This window comes from Sciurus vulgaris, assembly GCF_902686455.1.
Source record: "Sciurus vulgaris genome assembly, chromosome: 15".
NCBI classification, from domain to species: domain Eukaryota; kingdom Metazoa; phylum Chordata; class Mammalia; order Rodentia; family Sciuridae; genus Sciurus; species Sciurus vulgaris.
Genome location: NC_136476.1, coordinates 24745367 through 24767577, shown reverse-complemented (window position 1 = coordinate 24767577; position 22211 = coordinate 24745367). Strand labels below are relative to the sequence as shown.

Here is a 22211-nt window from a genome sequence, read left to right as displayed (position 1 = left end):
CAAAAGAAGACGTACAAATTGCCAATAGGTACGTGAAAAATCACTCAACATCACTAATCATTGGAGAAATGCAAATTAAAACCACAGTGAGGTATGACTAATATCTCAACCAGTAAGAATGGCTAATATCCAGAAGACAAAATGTAGCAAGTGCTGGCAAGGATGTGGAAAGGGGGACCTCTTGCACACCTCTGGTGGGAATGTAAATTAGCATAGCCATTACAGAAAACAGTATGGAGGTTGCTTTAAAAATTAAAAATAGAATAATCATATGATTGACAAGTTCCTCTATGGGTATATAATCCAAAAGAAATGAAATCACTATGTCAAAGAAAAATCTGTACTTCCATGTTCACTGCAGCACTATTTAAAGTAGCCAAGAAATGTAAACAACTTAAGTGTCCATCAACTGATGAATGGATAAAGAAAATGCAGTACACATGCATGATAGAATGCTACTCAGTCATGAAAAGACGAAATCCTGACATTTTCAACAACATAAGGATGGAACTGGAAATCATTATGAGAAGTGAAATAAAGCACGCACAGAAAGACCAGTGTCACATAATTTCACTCATATGTGGAATCTAAAAAAGTTGATTTCAAGGGGGCTGGGGAGATAGCTCAGTGGGTAGAGTGCTTGCCTTGTAAGCACAAGGCCCTGGGTTCGATCCCCAGCACCCAAAAGAAAAAAAAAAAGTTGATTTCACAGAAGTTAAGAGTAGAATGGTGGTTACCATAAATCAAGGATAGCAGGGCAGGGGGAGGGATTTTGAAAAGTTGATCAATGAATCTAAGACTCAGCAGCCCCTGGGGTACCATGGCATGGTATGGTGTCTACAGGTAACAAGTATGTACTATATGTTTCAAAAACTAGAAGAAAGGATTTTAGAAGTTTTCACCACTAAGAAATGATAAATATTTGAAAAAATAAATATGGTTAGCCTGATTTAAACATTATACAATGTATACATGTATCGAACATTACATGATATCTCATTAATATGAACATCTTCTATGTTTTTATGTATCAGTAAAATTTATTTTTTAAATTTGGAGGAGGGTTTCTCATTTGGCAAATGATGGAACTGTTCTGAATCTTGATTGTGATGGGGGTTTATATGACTAAACACATTTGTCAAAATTCATAGATAAATTTTATGTATGTAAACTTAAATATTTAAAATATGAAAATGTATTCTTAATATTTTATTTCAAATTGTATAGATAATTCAATAGAGCATGTTCAGAGCATACCAGTAAGAAAAGAGTTAATGATTTATAGTTTACAGGACTCATATTTCTGGTTAACTTCTGTCACTGTCTTTGGGAGGCACACTTTTTTTTTTCAAGCATTAATCCAGGAAAAAATTGAAATTTCTGCAGTGTCCATCACTGGGGAATTGGTTAAATGAATTACAGCATGTCTAATGAAATATATAGAGCCACTTAAAAAGCTCTCATAAGCTTTCTAAAGATTTCTTTTTAAAATTATATTTTTACTATACAAATAATTCCTAAATGTATTTTTTTTTTGTTTTAAAGTTTTTAAAATGAGTAAACATAATGGATAAAATTATCCTTTCTACAGCATCCCAGACCTTTTTTCCCTTACTGGAAGTGAACACTCAAATTCTTTGATGTTTAGGTGTTTTTGTTTTTCTCTCTCCTCCTTTGAAATGCAAACTCTTTAATTAGAGAGATGTGAAATGACAAGGTTTAAAACTAACCCATGCAGGAAAAGGCAATCTAATTTAGGCATTTTATATTTTCTGAACTGAAATTATCTGTAACATGGAAAGCAGAGAAAGATTCTGAGTTTGTGGAAAAGCAAGAAAACAATGTTTTTGATTTCTTTTTGGTTAATTTGTCAATTATCACCTGTATGTTTTTATTTTTTGAAATGTTCAGAATAAATTTTGGGTAGATATCTATGTACAAAACTCATTCCCAAGTTGGAAGATTTATGGATTGTCTTCCATATTTGCTTACCACCATTGTTGTAACCCAGTAAAGTAGAAAGGGCAATAAATTTGTTGAAATCTTTCATGTACCACCTAACTATGTAATTTTAAGTAAATTAAATAACTTTCTCAAGTTTTTATCTTCACCTGCTCAGTGGTTATCATGCAGATGAAATGACATATAAATTGTCATTGCATAGTGTCAGGCAATTAGTAAATACAAACTCTATTTCCTATGCCCTTTAGTATTCCTAATGGAGAGCTAGTGCCTTCTCATTGCCTTGTGCTGTTTACCTTAAAAAGAAAATCCTTCCTCTACAGAAAGATTCCATGATGGATGAAAAATGCCTAGCTCACTTTTTTTTTTTTTTTTTTTTTTTCCTAGGAGAAAAGACCAAAACAAAAACATAACAAGGGCTGGGGTGGTGACTCAGTAGTAGAGCACTTGCCTGGCACATGTGAGGCCCTGGATTCGAACCTCAGCACCACATATAAATCAAGAAATAAAGATCCTTCAACAATAACAAAAAATTAAAACAAAACAAAACAAAACAAAACCAAAACAAAACAAAAAAATCCACTGGGCATTTAAACTACAAACCCACAGAGGTTGCACAATCCACAAGGTTTCCCCTGAAGTCCTCAGTCCTGTCAAGGGACAGGGAACTATAGTTTCAGACCCTTCTTTTGACCTTTGATACCCCTAATTACTCTATGGAAATTTGAAGCTCTTTAATACAAATGGGTGCTTGTACCTTTTGCATGTCTCTCAAATCCCAGCCAGATGGGATTCCTTGCAAAGGAAACATACAGTGCTTCTTCAGCTGGTACTGCTAGTACAGGGTAGGAGGAGAATATTTGGGTCTTCATTTGAGGAGTTTGCCAAATCTATGTCTCTAGTGCCAGACAAGGCTGGGCAGAACATAGCTGAGAAAAGAACAGTCTGGGACCACCTGAACTGGGAGAGAAAGCTGCCACACGATTATCAAGTGCCGAAGGATTATTTGTCAACCAAGAACAGAATGTTAGGTGATTTCCCTGGGGTTAGGGCTGCTATCATTGAGGACTTTATCCCCTTTTTCTACCTCTGTCTTCCTCTCTAATCTCCTGCCATTTGCCTAAAGTCATGCTCTCCTGGTTCTTATTGTACACTCTAAGGGTCTGAAGTCCATTTGCCAGAAAAACAACTAATTCTTAAATGGTTCCTTTCCACTCACCCACATCCTTCAGCAGATGACCCATCTTCAAGTCCAAAGGCACAGCCTTCAGATGCATTGTTCACTGCAGCTTTAGGAAGACTCTGAGTTTTCAATTCAAGTAGTCCACATTAAGGTAAGAATGACCAATGATTGCTATTGTTGCATTTTTAAAAGAGGAACTCATGAGAACGTATAATAATAGGTAGAATGTCTGTAAGAGACTCCAGCTGTTCTGGACATTGTCTATTCATTCTCCCTGCCAAAAGGGAAGGGGGAAGCCCCTTGGCATTTCACCTTTATAGGAACTCAACACTGCCCTCTTGTATCTGTTCAGATGCATGTGGTCTGAGTGGTCCTGCCTTCTTGTCATTATTCTTACTTAATAGTGGGGGGTAGATGGATCAATATCCTCAGTCCCTATATCCATAAGACAGGGATGTTGGAATACACAAGCCACCCTGAACACCATTCTTTTTCTTGAAACAGCCAGTAATCACACTTCCTCTCAGAGGAATCCCTCAGTCTGAGGCCCACATGCTAATTATTGGCCTGAGTGAGGGACCGCTACCTGCTCCCCTCCTGGACCCCTCCCATTGTCTTTTCTTACCTGCTGCCTGATGAAGCTGCAATCCTAGGCTCAATGCTAGCAGGAGAAGGAACATGTTCCGTATTTGATCTGAAATAGACAATTGAAAGTCTCAGAGCCTAGTGTGGCTTTTCTGGGTCTCATGACTTGTTGATTTGCTCACTCCTGAGAATAGGGTAATGACTCGTAAACAAATATTTTGGGGGAAGGCATAAATGACAGAAGAGTGGAGCTGGGAAGAGAAGTTGTAGGTTGAATGCCTAGAGGGTAGGGGATGTAGCATAGAAGGAAGTGAAACATTCTTTCTCAGTCCAAACAAGAAGCTATTCTTCCTTTTCTAATTAATTTTTCTGAAGCTGAACCAGTTCTCATGAGTTCCCCATACTGGTGGTTATCTGCATCTCTTTATGTCTGCGATGTTTCTAAAATATTTTTTTCTCCTATAGCAGGTCCTCAAATATCAGATGTATTTGTTGTATTTGTCAAATGGATAATGCAGGAGTCCATCCACCCCACTCCATGGTCCGATCTCTGTCGCTGAGCCCTGCCCCCCTGCACCCCAAGGTCAGACGCCAGGGCTGAGCCCTCCAGCCTGCCCCCACACTGAGGACAAAGACAGTAGCTGAGCCTGCCTGCCTGCCCCCCCTACTGCTGAGGGACACGGCAATTGCCTCTGTGCGCTGACTCAGCGCACCCTCTCTGGGCTCCCCAGCTTCTTTGGAGGTTGGTGCAGGCATTTTGAATTATTCCTGAGGGTGTAGTCATCATCATTGGAAGGGCAGCTTCCTTCCTGAGACACCTACAGGAGACTGGTGGCCCTTTGACAGGTACCTCTATTTACTCACTTACATCCTATACCCTTCACCATTCTCTTGTTCATAACTAGAAATACTGAAAATAGTAATCAAACTGATCCTGTTCATTACAATAATGTTAAAGTCTTTATAGGGGCTATCTGGTTCAGGGCTACATTTTCTCTGTATTGGGTGCTATTGTTATGGATCTCCCCTTTCAAGGGGAGGTAGTGGAAAACTGCAGGGTATCTCTGATCTTCACTGCTAGAGGGGAATATACAAAAACAATATGAAAAAAACAGGGGAAGAAAGTGTCGCTAACAAACCAAGATGCTATTGTGATAGAATCCAATGACAGCATGGCAGTAGAAATGACAGCAAAAGAGTTTAGAATCTGCATACTTACAGTGATTACAGTGATTCATGAAGCAAAAGATGAGATAAGAGAGCAAATGCAGGCAATGCATGACCATTCCAGTAAACAGTTAAAAGAGCAAATGCAGGAAGCAAAAGAACACTTCAATAAAGAGATAGAGATTCTGAAAAAAATCAAACAGGAATACTTGAAATGAAAGGAACAATAAATCAAATTAAAAACTCAATAGAAAGCATCACCAACAGAATAGATCGTGTGGAAGACAGAATCTCAGACAATGAAGACAAAATATTTAATCTTGAAAATAAAGTTGAACAAACTGAGAAGTTGTAAAGAAGTCATGAATGGAACCTCCAAGAATTATGGGACATCATGAAAAGACTGAATTTAAGAATTATTGGGATTGAGGTAGGCACAGAGATACAAACCAAAGGCATGAACAACCTATTCAATGAAATAATATCAGAAAATTTCCCAAACCTGAAAATGAAATGGAAAATCAAATACAAGAGGCTTACAGAACACCAGGTGCATAAAATTACAACAGATCCACACCAAGACACATTATAATGAAAATACCTCACGTACAAAATAAAGATAGGATTTTAAAGGCTGCGAGAAAAAAGTATCAGATTACATATAAGGGGAAACCAATGCGGATATCAGCAGATTTCTCAGCCCATACTCTAAAAGCAAGAAGGGCCTGAAACAATATATTTCAAGCTCTGAGTGAACACGGATGCCAACCAAGAATCCTATATCCAGCAAAACTAACCTTCAGATTTGATGATGAAATAAAATCCTTCCATGATAAACAAAAGTTAAAAGAATTTACAAATAGAAAGCCTGCCCTACAGAACATTCTCAGCAAAACATTTCATGAGGAGGAAGTGAAAAGCAACAATACAAGTCAGCAAAGGGAGGAACTACCCTAAAGGAAAAGCCAATCAAAGGAGAAACCAAGTCAAGCCAAAAACCAAAAAAAAAAAAAAAAAAAAAAAAAAGCCAAAATGACCAGGAATACAAATCATCTGACAATAATAACCCTGAATGTCAATGACCTAAAATCAATAATCAAAAGACACAGACTGGCAGATTGTATTAAAAAGAAAGACCCAACAATATGCTGCCTTCAAGAGACTCATCTCATAGAAAAAGACATCCACAGGCTAAAGGTAAAAGGATTGGGGAAAATCATACCATGCACATGGACCTAGTGAAAAAGCAGTGGACTCCATCCTCATATCAGATAAAGTGGATTTCAAAACTAACTTAGTCAGAAGAGAAAAAGGACATTTCATTCTGCTTAAGGGAAGCATAAAACAGCAAGACATAAAAATTTTAAATATTAATGCCCCAAACAATGGAGCATCCATGTATATCAAACAAACCCTCCACCTCCTGTGCTTCCACTCTTGGTCCCAGGCTTTCTCCATCTAAGGAATGGCCTTGGTTGACAGGAAAAGGGATAGGGTACACCACAGTCAGTTATTTTATCCTCAAAGGGACTTTCAAACTTTTATTAGCAAGGGATTATTTCTCAAGGGAAATCTGTTGGAGCCATATATCTGAGGTAATAATGGCAGAGATACTGAGTGTGATGGAAAGTCAGCTGAGCATTCAGACCAGGAGAATGGTATGACCTCATTTACATTTCTAAAAGAGGGCTCAGCTTTGTGTAGGTGATAGATTTGTTGGGAGGAGAGTCAGTTGGCAACATCAGAAACAGAAAGATCAGTTAGGAATGTCTTTGCATAAATGGTAATAGGTTGGATTAGAGTGGTGGGGCTGGTGGAGATGAGAAGTGGTCTGGTAGGTCATTTATGCATTTTTCTTTATCTTTTAAATTTATTTAAAAAATTTCAACAGTTTTTTGGAAGTATGGCTGACATATGAAAGAAAGCAATCTCTTAAAAAAAAGAGAGTAATCTTTTTGTGTGTGTATGTGTGTTTAAAAAAATATTTTTTAAAGTGTACAATACAATTCAGTGGTTTTCAGTATATTCACAGAGTTGGGCAACTGATACCACTATCTACTTTTGGAACATTTCAATTACCCCCAAAAGGAACCATACCATTAAAAGAAACTCCCCACTTCCCTGTCCACAGTCTCTGACTATCTACTAATCTGCTTTCTGTCTCTATCAATTGCTTATCAAAGCTCATCTGTTATAACGTCAATACTTCTTTCCTTTTTTAATCACTGAATAATATTCGATTATATAATTTAGCACATTCTGTTTGACCATTCATCTGTTGATTGTCATTTGAGTTTTTTCCACTAGTTGGCTATTTTGAATAATGCTTCTATGAATATTCATGTACAAGGTTTCATGTATATATATATGCTATATGCTTCCAATTCCATATATCTATGGAATTGCTGGCTTGAATTGTAACTCTATGTTTAAGTTTTTGAGGAACTGCCAAACTCTTTATCAAACATATGATTTGCAAATATATTCTACCATTCTGTAGATTGTCTTTGAAACTTTTCAATAGCATTCTTCCAAGCACAAATGTTTTAATTTAATTTAAATTTAACTTTGAAGTACAAATGAATTTAATTTTGATGAAGTCCAAATTCTCTACTTTTTTCCTTTATTGTTTATGCTTTTGGTGTCATATGAAGAAAACCATTGCCTGGTCTGAGGTTATAAAGATTTATATCTGTTTTCTCCTAAGAGATAAATATGTTCTAGCTCTTATACTTAGGTCTCTGATTCATTTTGAATTAATTTTTGCATATGATATGATGTAAGGCTCTAAACTCATTCTTTGGCACACAGACATCCAGTTATCCCTAAATAATTTGTTGAAAAAACTATCCTGTCTCTAACTTGGCACCCTTGCAAAAAATTGCTTGACCAGAGATGTGTGGGTTTATTTCTGGACTTCCAATTCTATTTCACTGAACCTTGTATCTCTATTTCTGCTTTGTGAGTTCCCTGCAGTAGTGATTACTATAGCTTTGTGGTAAGTTTTGAAATAAGGAAGTATGAGTCCTTCAACTTTGTTCTTCTTTTTCAAGCTTTTTTTTTTTTTTTTTCTCCCCGTATTCTGGCTCCCTTAAGTTTTCATATAAGTTTTAGAATGGGCTTTTTTAATTCGGAAAAAAAAAAAAAAGTTGAAAATTTGATAGGAATTGTATTGAATCTGTAGATCTGTCACAGGAGAAGAGATGTCTCTAGAGAAGGGTCCGAGGAGTTCACAGAGGAGAGGGGGAACTGAACTCAGGACCATCAGGGTTCTTGGAATACAATTTCAGCACGAGCCATACAAAGGCATAGACAGAAGTTTATTTAGGATGAAGATACACTTTCAAGGGAGAATGCAGTTTGTCTTGAGAGCAAGATGCAACTCTGACTTGGGCTGGAATGGAGGTGGATCCAGGATGGAACTGCACAGTTTTGTGCCAGTTTACCCCTCATTTTTCAAGGGCATGGGCCAAGGGCATGTGTTGCTCAAGATTTACAACTGTGCTTTCTACATGTCAATGGCTTATGGGTGTTTCCTTTATGATTCAGTATTTTCTCTTTATTTAGAATAAATAAATTATTTAGAATAAATAAGTCTCAGATCCATTTGGGGAATATAGGCATCTTACTAATACTAAGTCTTCTAAGTCATGAAGATAGCATTTCCATTTACTTAGATCTTCTATATTTTGAAAGAAGATCTAAATAGAATTGTCAACAGTTTGGATATGTAGTTTGAGAAAAATACAGAAATACAGGAAAATTCCTAGGTTTGGGGCTTGAGTAGTTAGGGCAGTGGAGGTGTTTTATGATAATGGAGAGGCCTGAAGGAAAAACAGGCTAAGAAGAAAAAACTACAAATTGTGTTTCATGTTTATATGATTCGAAATGCCTATTAGACTGGCAAGTGGAGGTGTTTAGGAGGCAGCTGGATAAAAGGTCCAAAGTTTGAGGAAGAGTCATCAATATGTAAGAGTTATTTAAAGCCATGAGTTGCATAGCATTGCCTATGGAGAAACAGGAAAGAGAAAGTGAACAATAACTGACATGTGGGGCATTCCAACATTTATAGATCTTGGTGAAGAGAGGGCACCAATCACCTGCCTTAATCACCCCAGGGCCAGAAAACTAGAAACAGCTCCTATGGCCCAGAGCCTGCAGAAATTATTCATATTAGCTAGTCCTGAATCTGCTCTCCTTGCCTCAGCTGTTCCTTCCTATGGAAACCACGGTACAGGTGCCTGCCCGTGTGTCCTACTTCCCTCCCTCTGCCCCGTGACTGACCTTGGTGCTTCCCTATGTAGCCCCTGCACTTGCATCCTTTTCTTTTGGGATCTTGAGAATAACAAACTATCTTTCCAATGACTGAGGTTTGGCCACATGGGACTTAAATTTCTCAAATAACAAATTGCTTAAATCGTTTTTCAGGAAAAGTCTTCAGAATCCATTCAAGGATGATTTGAAATCAGCAGTTCAAGAACGGACATGTGCAGAAGCAGCTAGCTCCTCTGGTCAATGACCTTTTGACATCAAAGGCTCCAAATTCCTTGCACAGCACATAACTCCCTCGGGAAGGAAACATGCCCCTGCTGAGGCATGATGACCATCTTTGCCTGCGCAGAGGAATCTGAAACTCCTCCTTCTCTTCTTCTCCTCCTCCTCCTCCTCCTCCTTCTTCTTCTTTCTTTCCATTCTAACTATATTTATTATGCACCTAATATGCCAGGTATTGTTCTGGATACTGAGGATACAGTGATGATTAGGACAAGTTCTTGCCTTCAAGATTCCCACCTCCAGGCACTAAGACATATTAAAATGTACAGTAATTAAACCAGTGTAGTTATGGTACAAGAATAGAGCAATAGTACAAATTAGAAATAGGAAAAGCAAAAACAACACCATGGCTTACATAACAAGTGAGTATGCATCAAAGAGAGTACCGCACACTGGCTTCGGGACTAGTTGAATAATTAAGAGCGAGCCTATTTCAGCCCTCCCGTCCCCACCTACATGCATCAACTGTGAGTAGTCTCTCCTCCCTGCTTGTGAGAAGTCCTTAGATACTTAAACTGGAGGAGACAGATATGGCACCATATTCATGACAAGATGCTCTGAAACTCCTAATTCAGATGGATGTGGCTGGTGAAGATGGGTTTTTTTTTTTTATTGTAAACAAATGGGATACATGTTGTTTCTCTGTTTGTACATGGCGTAAAGGCATACCATTTGTGTAATCATAAATTTACATAGAGTAATGTTGTTTGATTCATTCTGTTATTATTTCCCTTCCCCCCACCCCTCCCACCCCTCTTTACCCTCTATACAGTAGTTCCTTCCTCCATACTTGCCCCCCTCCCTAACCCTAACTCTAACCCTAACACTAATCCTTCCCTCCCCCCCATTATGTGTCATCCTCCACTTATTAGCGATATCATTCGTCCTTTGGCTTTTTGAGATTGGCTTATCTCACTTAGCATGATATTCTCCAATTTCATCCATTTGCCTGCAAATGCCATAATTTTATCATTCTTTATGGCTGAATAATATTCCATTGTATATATATACCACAGTTTCTTTATCCACTCATCAATTGAAGGGCATCTAGGTTGGTTCCACAGTCTGGCTATTGTGAATTGAGCAGCTATGAACATTGATGTGGCTGTATCTCTGTAGTATGCTGATTTTAAGTCCTTTGGGTATAGGCCAAGGAGTGGGATAGCTGGGTCAAATGGTGGTTCCATTCCAAGCTTTCTAAGGAATCTCCACACTGCTTTCCAGAGTGGCTGCACTAATTTGCAGCCCCACCAGCAATGTATGAGTGTACCTTTATCCCCACATCCTCGCCAACACCTGTTGTTGCTCGTATTCTTGATAATCGCCATTCTAATTGGGGTGAGATGGAATCTTAGGGTGGTTTTGATTTGCATTTCTCTTATTACTAGAGATGTTGAGCATTTTTCCATATGTTTGTGATTGCTTGTATATCTTCTTCTGTGAAGTGTCTATTCATTTCCTTAGCCCATTTGTCGACTGGATTATTTGAATTCTTGGAGTAGAGTGTTTTGAGTTCTTCATAGATTCTGGAGATTAGTGCTCTATCTGAAGTATGATTGGCAAAGATATTCTCCCACTCTGTAGGCTCTTTCTTCGCATTGCTGATAGTTTGCTGAGAGAAAGCTTTTTAGTTTGAATCTATCCCAGTGGTTGATTGTAGCTTTTATTTCTTGTGCTATGGGAGTCCTGTTAAGGAAGTCTGGTCCTAGACCAACAAGGTGAAGATTTGGACCTACTTTTTTCTTCTGTAATCTGCAGGGTCTCTGGTCTGATTCCGAGGTCCGTAATCCATTTTGAGTTTAGTTTCGTGCATGGTGAGAGATATGGGTTTAGTTTCATTCTGTTGCATATGGATTTCCAATTCTCCCAGCACCATTTGTTGAAGAGGCTATCTTTTCTCCATTGCATATTTTTGGCACCTTTGTCTAGTATGAGAAAATTGTATTTATTTGGGTTTGTGTCCGTGTCCTCTATTCTGTACCATTGATCTACCTTTCTATTTTGGTACCAATACCATGCCGTTTTTGTTACTATTGCTTTGTAGTAGAGTTGAAGATCTGGTATTGCAATACCCCCTGTTTCACTCTTCCTGCTAAGGATTGCTTTAGCTATTCTGGGTTTCTTATTCTTCCAGATGAATTTCATAATTGCTTGCTCTATTTCTGTAAGGTACACAATTGGGATTTTAATTGGAATTGCATTGAATTTGTATAGCACTTTAGGTAGTATGGCCATTTTGACAATATTAATTCTTCCTATCCAAGAACATAGAAGATCTTTCCATCTTCTAAGGTGTTCTTTCATTTCTTTCTTTAGTGTTGTATAGTTCTCATTGTAGAGGTCTTTCACCTCTTTTGTGAGATTGATTCCCAAGTATTTTATTTTTTTCGAGGCTATTTTGAATGGGGTAGTTTTCCTAATTTCTCTTTCTGAAGATTCATCACTTATGTATAAAAATGCGTTGGATTTATGGGCATTGATCTTGTAACCTGCTACTTTACTGAATTCACTTATGAGTTCTAAGAGTTTTCTGATGGAATTTCCAGGTTCCTCTAAATATATAATCATGTCATCAGCGAACAGGGATAGTTTGAGTTCTTCTTTTCCAATTCGTATCCCTTTAATTTCTTTGGTTTGTCTAATTGCTCTGGCCAGAGTCTCAAGAACGATGTTGAATAGAAGTGGTGTAAGAGGGCATCCCTGCCTTGTTCCAGTTATTAGGGGGAATGCTTTCAGTTTTTCACCATTTAGAATGATATCAGCCATGGGTTTAGCATAAATGGCCTTTACAATGTTAAGGAATGTTCCCACTATCCCTATTTTTTCTAGTGTTTTGAGCATGAAGGGGTGCTGTATTTTATCAAATGCTTTTTCTTCATCTATTGAAATAATCATGTGATTCTTGACTTTAAGTCTACTAATATGGTGAATTATGTTTATTGATTTCCTGATGTTGAACCAACCTTGCATCCCTGGGATGAAACCCACTTGATCATGGTGCACTATCTTTTTAATATGTTTTTGTATGCGATTTGCTAAAATTTTGTTGAGAATTTTTGCGTCGATGTTCATTAAGGATATTGGTCTGAAATTTTCTTTCCTTGATGAGTCTCTGTCTGGTTTAGGTATCAGTGTGATATTGGCTTCATAGAATGAGTTTGGGAGGGTTCCCTCCTCTTCTATTTTATGGAATACTTTGAGAAGTATTGGAATGAGTTCTTCTTTAAAGTTTTTGTAGAACTCGGCTGAGAACCCATCTGGTCCCGGACTTTTCTTTGTTGGTAGGCTTTTGATGACTTCTTCTATTTCAGTACTTGAAATTGGTCTATTTAAATTGTTTATGTCCTCCTCGTTCAGTTTAGGCAATTCATATGTCTCTAGAAACCTGTTGATGTCTTCGAAATTTTCTATTTTGTTGGAGTATAGATTTTCAAAATAGCTTCTAATTATGTTTTGTATTTCAATCCTGTCTGTTGTGATATTTCCTTGTTCATTCTGAATTTTAGTGATTTGGGTTTTCTCTCGTCTTCTCTTTGTTAGTGTGGCTAAAGGTTTATCAATTTTGTTTATTTTTTCGAAGAACCAACTATTTATTTTGTCAATTTTTTGTATTGTTTCTTTTGTTTCAATTTCATTGATTTCAGCTCTGAGTTTAACTATTTCCTGTCTTCTACTACTTTTGGTGCTGTTCTGTTCTTCTTTTTCTAGGGCTTTGAGCTGTAGTGTTAGGTTGTTTATTTGTTGAGTTTTACTTCTTTTATTACATGCGCTCCATGAAATAAATTTCCCTCTAAGTACTGCTTTCATAGTGTCCCAGAGATTTTGATATGATGTTTCTTTGTTCTCATTTACCTCTAAGAATTTTTTAATTTCCTTCCTAATATCTTCTGTTATCCATTCATCATATAATAGCATATTGTTTAATCTCCAGATGTTGGAATAGTTTCTGTGTTTTACTCTTTCATTTATTTCTAACTTCAATCCATTATGATCTGATAGAATACATGCTAGTGTCTCTATCTTCTTGTATTTGCTAACATTAGCTTTGTGGCATAATATATGGTCTATTTTAGAGAAGGATCGATGGGCTGCTGAGAAGAAAGTGTATTCGCTCTTGGTTGGATGGTATATTCTATAAATGTCCGTTAAGTCTAAATTATTGATTGTGTTATTGAGATCTATGGTTTCTTTGTTCAATTTTTGTCTGGAAGATCTGTCCAGTGGTGAGAGAGGCGTGTTAAAATCACCTAGTATTATTGTGTTGTAGTCTATTTGGTTTCTGAAATTGAGAAGGATTTGTTTGACATACATAGATGAGCCACTGTTTGGGGCATAGATGTTTATGATTGTTATATCTTGCTGATTTATACTTCCCTTAAGCAGTATGAAATGACCTTCTTTATCCCTTCTGACTGACTTTGGCTTGAAGTCCACATTATCGGAAATGAGGATGGATACTCCAGCTTTTTTGCTGAGTCCATGTGCATGGTATGTTTTTCCCCATCCTTTCACCTTTAGTCTATGGGTATCTTTTTCTATGAGGTGAGTCTCTTGCAGGCAACATATTGTTGGATCTTTCTTTTTAATCCAGTCTGCTAGTCTATGTCTTTTGATTGATGAATTCAGGCCATTAACATTCAGGGTTATTATAGAGAAATGATTTGGTTTCCCGGTCATTTGGTTCATTTTTAAAATTTTGTTTATTTATTTGTTTGACACAACTTGTTTCCTCCTTTATTTGACAATTCCTTTAGGATAATTCCTCCCTTTGCTGATTTGCTTCTTTGTTTTTCATCTCTTCCTCATGGAATATTTTATTGAGAATGTTCTGTAATGCTGGCTTTCTTTTTGTAAATTCTTTTAGCTTTTGTTTATCATGGAAGGATTTTATTTCATCGTCAAATTTGAAGGTAAGTTTTGCTGGGTATAAGATTCTTGGTTGGCATCCATTTTCTTTAAGGGCTTGAAAAATGTTGTTCCAGGCCCTTCTAGCTTTTAGGGTCTGGATTGAAAAATCTGCTGATATGCATATTGGTTTCCCCCTGAATGTAATTTGGTTCTTTTCTCTCACAGCCTTAAAATTCTGTCTTTATTTTGTACGTTAGGTATTTTCATTATAATGTGCCTTGGTGTGGGTCTGTTGTAATTTTGTGTATTTGGAGTCCTATAAGCCTCTTGAACTTGATTTTCCATTTCATTCTTGAGATTTGGGAAATTCTCTGATATTATTTCATTGAATAAATTGTTCATTCCTTTGGCTTGTTTCTCTAGGCCTTCCTCAATCCCAAGAATTCTTAAATTTGGCCTTTTCATGATATCCCAGAGTTCTTGTAGATTCTGTTCATGATTTCTTACCATCTTCTCTGTTTGTTCAACTTCGTTTTCAAGGTTAAATATTTTGTCTTCAATGTCTGAGGTTCTGTCTTCCAGGTGTTCTATCCTATTGGATATGCTTTCTATGGAGTTCTTAATTTGGTTTATTGTTTCCTTCATGTCAAGGATTTCTGTTTGGTTTTTTTTCAATATCTCTAACTCTTTATTGAAATGATCTTTTGCTTCCTGTATTTGCTCTTTTAACTGTCGATTGGTGCGATCATTCAATGCTTGCATTTGCTCTTTCATCTCATCGTTTGCTTCTCTGATCATTTTAATTATGTACATTCTGAACTCCTTTTCTGTCATTTCTTCTGCCATGCTGTCATTGGGTTTTATTGATGTAACATCTAGATTTGTTTGCAGCATTTTCTTTCCTTGTTTTCTCATATTGTTCAGGTATCAGTGGACTGCTGAGATATTGCAGATTTCCTCTATTGACTTACAATGTCCCTGAAGATTTCTATATATATCCCCCCTTAGCCTTCAGTAGGCTGAAGTCTTGGAGGAAGTTGATAATGCAGTGCTCCACAAGGAAGCTGCCTCTCTAGGAGTGGTGGCCTTCAGGTGGGGTATAATCCCTGCTAGTGGGCAGAGGTGCCTCCACTTGTTAACCAATGGTCATCCAAAGGGGACCTAGGCTGCGGGCTGAGGCAAGGCCTGTTTGGGCCTGAGTCTCTGGTTTTACCGTCCTTGTGGGGAAACCTCACCCAGCAGGGAAGACTCACCCGGTGGGGAGGTCTCGCTGGTCAGTTCCCTCCTAGAGGTTCCCCTCAATTTACAGCTACCGCCTGGGCTGGGCTGCCTTCCTCTGCAAAGTTCCCAGGGGCCCGGCCCTACCTCTTGGGCCTGGGAGCCTCACCCTTCGCAGATGAATCTCCTTAGGCTGCCCCTCATCAGAGAATCTGCCCACAGGCCTGGAACCTTCGCTCCGCCCTAAGCCTGTCTCTGTGCGGCTCTTCCACCCAGAAGCCTCCTAGATCCTGGGACCCTGCTGTGCACCTAATCGCCTGGCTGTGCGGCCCCTCCTCTGAGCAGCCACCTGTGGCCCCAAACAATAGCTCTGAGTCCCAGAGACCCGCCACAGGCCTCTTCCTCCAGACAGCCGCCCAGTATTCTGGTGAGGTCACTAGGAGTCCAAGAAACTCACTTCGTGCCTCTTCCTCCCACCAACCACCCGTAGCCCTGGGCAATCAATCACTCCGAGTCGAAGTGACCCTCCCCGTTCCTCCTCCTTCTCCAGATAACCCCCCGGGTGTTCAGGAGCAGTCCCTCTGAGTGGCTCTGAATCCACGTGACCCGCTGCACGGGTCCTCTGGGCAACCGCCTGGAGCTCTGGTGCAGCCACTCAAGACCAAGCGTCCCACCACGCTTCTCTTCCAGGCAGCCCCCCTGTGTTCAGGAGCTATCACTTTAAGTCCAAACAACTCACCACTCGCCTTCTCCTCTGAGCAGCCGCCTGGAGCGCTAATGCAGTCACTGCGAGTCCAAACGACCCGCCGCACTCCTCCTCCTCTTCCTCCTACTCCTCCGGGCAGGCCCCGGGGTTCAGAAGTGGTCTGAGTCCAAACAGCTCGCCACGCCGCCCCTTCTCTGGCAAACGCCTGTAGCTCTGGTGTAGTCACCCGAATCCAAGCGGCCGCGCTCCTCTTCCTCCTCCTAGTCCTCAGGGCAGGCCCCGGGGTTCAGAAGCGTCGTTCTGAGTCCAAACAGCTCGCCGCGTGGCTTCTCCTCTGGCAACCGCCTGCAGCTCTGGTGCAGTCACTCCGAATCCAAGTGGCCATGTTCCTCCTCCTCCTCCTCAGGGCAGGCCCTGGTGTTCTGAGTCCACACAGCTCTCCTCGCCACTCCTTCCCTGGGCAGCCGCCGGAGCCCCAGTGGTGGCTCTGAGTCCCAGCGCTGTGCTGAGCGGCCTCCTTTACGACGCTCCCAGTTGTCCGCGTTCACTGCTCCAGCGGGGGGAGGGGCGTCTCGCCGGCAGCTCTACTTCACAAGTTCCCTGCGTTCCGGGACCACCGTCCCATCTGGGACGCCTTCCCAATGGGTGAGAGTCACCCGGCTGCTTTGAGTTGGTCCCAAGTGTCTCAATATCTCCTCTTTGGAATCCTGAGTCCTGGAGCAACATGAAATGCAGCCACCCTCTAGGCTGCCATCTTGAAACCCCCGAAGATGGGGTTTTAAGCCCCCAGTTTTGGGTGACTTTTACTAATGAGAAAAATTATCAGGATTAAGCGGGTTCTTGAGGAATTACCTGGAAAGCTGTAGGCTCTACAGTGCTTCTCTTCCTTCCCTGCCCCAACACTTGGAAACAGCTCTCATTCAGATGGCCTTTCAAATATGAGAAGCAGGCATGGGTCTACAAAAATTGATTATTGGAGAGAAAAAAAAGTGCAGCCGTTTTGATTCCAGGCAGGATAAAGTTCAAAATGTAAAAAAATGAAAACAAAGAACAATAGAATATAGGTGATTGATTTTTGATACCGGGGATTGAATCCAGGGTGTTCTACCATGCAGCTTTACCACCACCCCTTTTTACTTTTCATTTTGAGACAGGGTCTCGTTAAGTTGCTGAGGCTGGCCCTGAACTTGTGATCCTCCTGCCTTAGCCTCCTGAGTCACTGGGTTTGTGCCTGGTGAGGTGAGTCTATCTGGGACAGAACAAAAGTTTCATAAATTACACAATTTACAAATTAATAAGAAAAACATGACTAAACTTATGGAAATGGACAAAAAGCTAATTCCAGAAATAACAAAGGGTAGTTAACGTCTAAAAGTTTAGCATCACTGGTAGATCAAAGAAAATGCCAATTAAACTTAACCTATTAAATACCATTTGAAAACATCAAGTTGACAAAATAAATAAAGAAAGAAAGAAAGAAAGAAAGAAAGCCTGGTGTCAACACAAAGCTTGTGCACTGTTATTGTGGATGAGGTCAAGTGACCTCTTATGGTTGGTAAATGAATAAAATGGTAAAAAAAATTTTTATTTAAAAAGCAATTTTAAAGTAAACATCAATGGTTTTAAAATATTCAAATACTTTTATCCCTTAATAAATATAGAATAAAGAAAAAGTTTTAAAAAATGCTTCCAGCAATTCATTCTAAAAAAATCATCAGAAATACACTCATGTTTAACCAGTTATTTACTATATTACTTGGGGACAGCATTTGACTGCAGAAACCTTTAAGAGAAACCTGACAGAGGCTTAAACAAGAACAGTGTTTATTCTTCTCATGTATCATGAAGTTTGGAGGCCAGCAGTCCAAGTCTGGTGCATACCATCAAGATCCAAGCTCCTTCAATTTTCCACTTTAATATTCAAAGAAAGTGGCTACCTTCTTTGTGCCAAAAAATTCCATCTCTGGTACTCATAGCTTTCATGTCTGTACTCCAAACAGGATGAAGAGATAAGGGCAAAGGCTCATATTTATCAAGTCTGTTCTTTTGTATCAAAAAACCCAACATCTTTATTAAGCAGCTTCCACTTGCATCTCTTAACTTGCCAGAGCAGAGTCACATGGCCCCCCTTAACAGGAGCTGATGTTTTGTTTTGTTTGGCACCAGGGATTGAACCCAGCTATACATCCACATATCCAAATCTTTTTATTTTGAGACAGGTCCTTGCTAAGTTACTTAGGGCCTCACTAAGTTGCTGAGGCTGGTCTTGAACTTGTAATCTTCCTGGCTCAGACCTGAGTTGCTAGATGTGAGCTCCCAGAACCCAACTGAGGAAGTATTTTTAACTCCGTGCATTATCATCTCCCTCACTCAAAGTGTCCTACTAATGAGGAAGATACAATAAGGGAAATCCATTTAATTATGAAATTCATTAATATTAATTATCAGATTTATGAAATTTGATGACTCATTTTCCTCTTCATTGTCAAAAGAAAGGAGGCTGGTGTTTTTGATTTGTTTCTGTGAGTTCTTTTTTACTGAGTCCTGCTTATTTATCTTGTCTTCATTTGTCATCTTCTTTTTTGAGCTTGCTGTTAAACCTGAATATTTTTCACCTGAGGGATGCTTGACTGGTTTTTGATACATGAATCAGCTGGAGCTGGTTCTTCATCTGTTCTTGCAGCCTTTATTTCTGCTTTAATTTTCATGACTTTTTCAGCTGTTAGGTCTCCTTTTTTAAAATCACCACTTGGGGCTTTTCATCTTCTTTGTCGCTGTGATCAGCATCTTCATCTGGGAGCTGAGGCTGGATTCTCTTAGTCTCTATGTGGGCCCTTCCCTGTACCTGACTCGCTCCTTAAAGCGGGACAGGTACCTGGTCTCGGCGGGCCTAACGTAGGACACCTGGTTCCGCTTCCTGAAACTCCTCTTCTTGCCAATCAATCAACAAACACTTTCTCCCCTCTTCCTCTCTGTAAATTTTCTGGTTAGCAAATGTATCAGGGAGGTAGATTGGAGCCTTTCCCCCCTCTACACCAGAGTTCCTTGCTGGGTGACCTTCCAAGAAAGCTGTTTCTTTTTTTCTTTTTTAAATTTGTTTTATTTAATTATACATGACAGCAGAATGCATTTCGATTCATTGTACACAAATGGAGAACAACTTTTCATTTCTCTGGTTGTACACAATGTAGAGTCACACCATGCATGAAATCATACATGTTTGTAGGGTCTCATTCCATCATCTTTCCCACCCTCTGTTTCCTTCCCTCCCCTCGTTGCCCTCTGCACAATCCAAAGTTCTTCCATTTTTCCCTGACCTCCCCGCACCCCAGCCCTGTTATGTATCAGCATCCATTTATCAGAGAAAGTATTTGGACTTTGGTTTTATTGGGAGGCTTATCTTGTTTAGCATAATATTCTCCAACTCCATTCATTTACCTGCAAATGCCATAATTTTATTCTTCTGTAATCCTGAGTAATATCCCATTGTGTATATATACTACAGTTTCTTTGTCCATTCATCTATTGAAGGGCATCTAGATTGGATCCACAATTTAGCTATTTTGAATTGAGCAGCTATGAACATTGATGTGGCTGTGTCACTGTAGTATGCTGATTTTAAACTAGTTCTTTTTGTAAAAACAGTGCCATAGTATCAGCTTCTATGCACATGGGCGATGAGACCTTGCTTGGTGTCAGCGGCAGTGGTCTCCTGATCTGTTGGCTTCAGCATACCTAAACACTAGTAAAACTTATATTTTAAAATAGCACTACAAGGAAGGGGTGGCTGATAGAGGTAAGTATTGCTGCAAGTTTGATTTAGTAGTGTGGAAGTCACCAATGATCTTGACAAATGCACGTGAAAGCTCTAGTTATGTGTAAGAGAGACTGGGAGGTAAAGATGTGGAGATAATAGAATATAGGCAACTCTTTAGAGAAGAGTGTTACAAAACTGTGAAGAGAAATGAATCAGTAGCTAGAGGGAAAGGTGCGGTCCACAGTTGGCTGTATTCTTGGTTTTTATTTTAGGAAGGATGGGACAGGTAACAAATGGTAGCTTCCACAGGGAAGTGTTAGGCACACCTAGCTGAACCTAAGAATACTTTTCCTCATCAAAATGGAAATATAACAGATGGGCCCTGTGGTACATGCCTGTAATCCTAGTGACTCGGAAAGATGAGGCAGGAGGATTGCAAGTTCCAGGCCAGTATGAGAAATTTTGTGACATTGTCTCAAAATAAAATAAAAAGAACTGTGGATGTAGCTCAGTGGTAGAGTGCACACACACAGGAAATATACTTTTAAAAGGTATCATCTGAAGCACTTACTGACTTCCCATTTTTAGTACTTATGAGCTTATTAGCATCTACGCACTTATGAGTAGAACTTATCAACTTCCTATTTTTAGAACATGAAAGGATGACATAACATAGTTCTAGTAACAAGAAAGGACTCCTGAATCACCCATCACTGGCTTTAACTTCTCCTTCCTCACATATCCAAGGGGACTTTTCTGGAATACTGTGTCCTTGGTGAAACAGGGACAGACAAAAGTACTTTCTGATCAGAATTCTTCCACATTAAACTTTCTTCTAAGAAATATGTGCTCCATGAAATGGTTAAAAGCTCAGTTTCTAAAATCAGACACATCTAGTTTCAAAGTCTGGGGTTATAAATTATTAGCCTCTAACTCCTTGGACAATTTTTGGAAACTTTGTGTTTTATTTTCCTGGAATGCCAATAATAATAATAACATCCACCTCAAGGCAGACTCTTGGGGGTCATATTAGAGCTATTCATCTGTCATCTGCCAAATCCAGTCCATGCCTTAGTTGTTACTTCTGAGACAGGAAGATAGATCTTCCATAGGCAGCCAGGATAAGGGCCTTGGAGAAGGACAGGGGACATCATGCCAACCTGAAAGGAGACATTGGGTCTGAAAGACATCCTGTGACTTGCTACTCCTTGCCAGCATTAACCACAATGCCTTCTTCTGACCTAGAATACATGCTTCTATTCTTTACATCTTCAATCACAACAGCCCTTCCTTAGTTACCCTGGCCCTTACTCCTAGCAACAACTGACCACAAGCAGACCTCTACCTGAAATGCTTCCTCTAATAGAGGTGTCAGAAACAACCGGATGAGAACTGTTCTCTTACTTATGTAAATAAAGGATTGAAATTATGCACTACTGATTGACTTACTAAGCCTGGACCTTGAAGAGCTTGATTGGCCCACGCTGGCATCCCTCAACCCCAATCATCTTTGCTGGGCCATCAGACAGGCCTTTAAAAACCCCTAGACAACAGATACCCATTGCCATCCCTCTTGGAGCCCCTCCCCTTCGGGAGCTCTGCTTTCTTTCTATTATTGTAATAAATCCCGTTAATTTGCTCTCATCCTATGTTCCTGAATTTCATTCCTTGAATTCATGAGACAAAGAACCCAACTGCTTAACTTCCTTTTGCACTTCTACCTCCTTGATACTTCTTAGATGACCTCTGTTTTCCGCACCCCATGATCATAACCTCGATTCATCTTCTTCTCATTTCTCCTTGTCTCACTGCAGAGCCTCCTCACTGCTTCTTTCCCTTCTCATCTTGCTTTCCTCTGCTCTGTTCTTCATTCACTGAGGTGGAGAGCAAAAACACTGGAGTCATCCTTACATCTGATTCACCAACAAATCCTGTAGACTCTTCCTTCAGTTGTATCCAGAACATGACCTCTCCTCGCCACCTTCATCGCCTGCACTGCTTCCTTACCAGTCATCATCATCTCATATGGTGTTGCAATAGTCTGATAACTGGACTCTATGATTCTAATCTCGCCTGCCTGAAGTGGATTCTTAACACAACAGGAAGAATGATTCTTCAAAAATATGAGTCATATCATGTGTGCTTAAAAATCTCCTGGTGGTTTAACATTTCACATAGAGAAAAGCCCAAAGTTCTTCCAGCAGCCCAAGCAAGAGGGGCCTCTGTCTTGG

General features: G+C 39.5%; 1 protein-coding gene and 1 pseudogene across 6 annotated transcripts in view; both read right to left on the bottom strand.

The window, feature by feature from the left end:
* Window positions 1–22211, bottom strand: part of PDCD1LG2 (programmed cell death 1 ligand 2) — a 79002-nt gene that overhangs the window by 38155 nt on the left and 18636 nt on the right. For 3 of the 5 annotated variants that reach the window (XM_079113092.1, XM_079113094.1, XM_079113095.1), the window contains exon 1: window positions 3182–3264. In XM_079113092.1, the coding sequence (XP_078969218.1) occupies window positions 3182–3239 (58 nt within the window). In that variant the 5' untranslated portion in view covers window positions 3240–3264. Of the gene's footprint in view, window positions 1–3181; window positions 3265–3770; window positions 3840–17075; window positions 17181–22211 lie in introns of those variants that run through there. The other 2 variants (XM_079113093.1, XM_079113096.1) reach the window with 2 other exon arrangements.
* Window positions 17950–21945, bottom strand: LOC306644943 (uncharacterized protein KIAA1143-like; annotated as a pseudogene). The gene is made up of 2 exons: window positions 21892–21945; window positions 17950–19151 (listed from the first exon to the last, which is right to left on the bottom strand). The product of its transcript is annotated as an uncharacterized protein KIAA1143-like (transcript).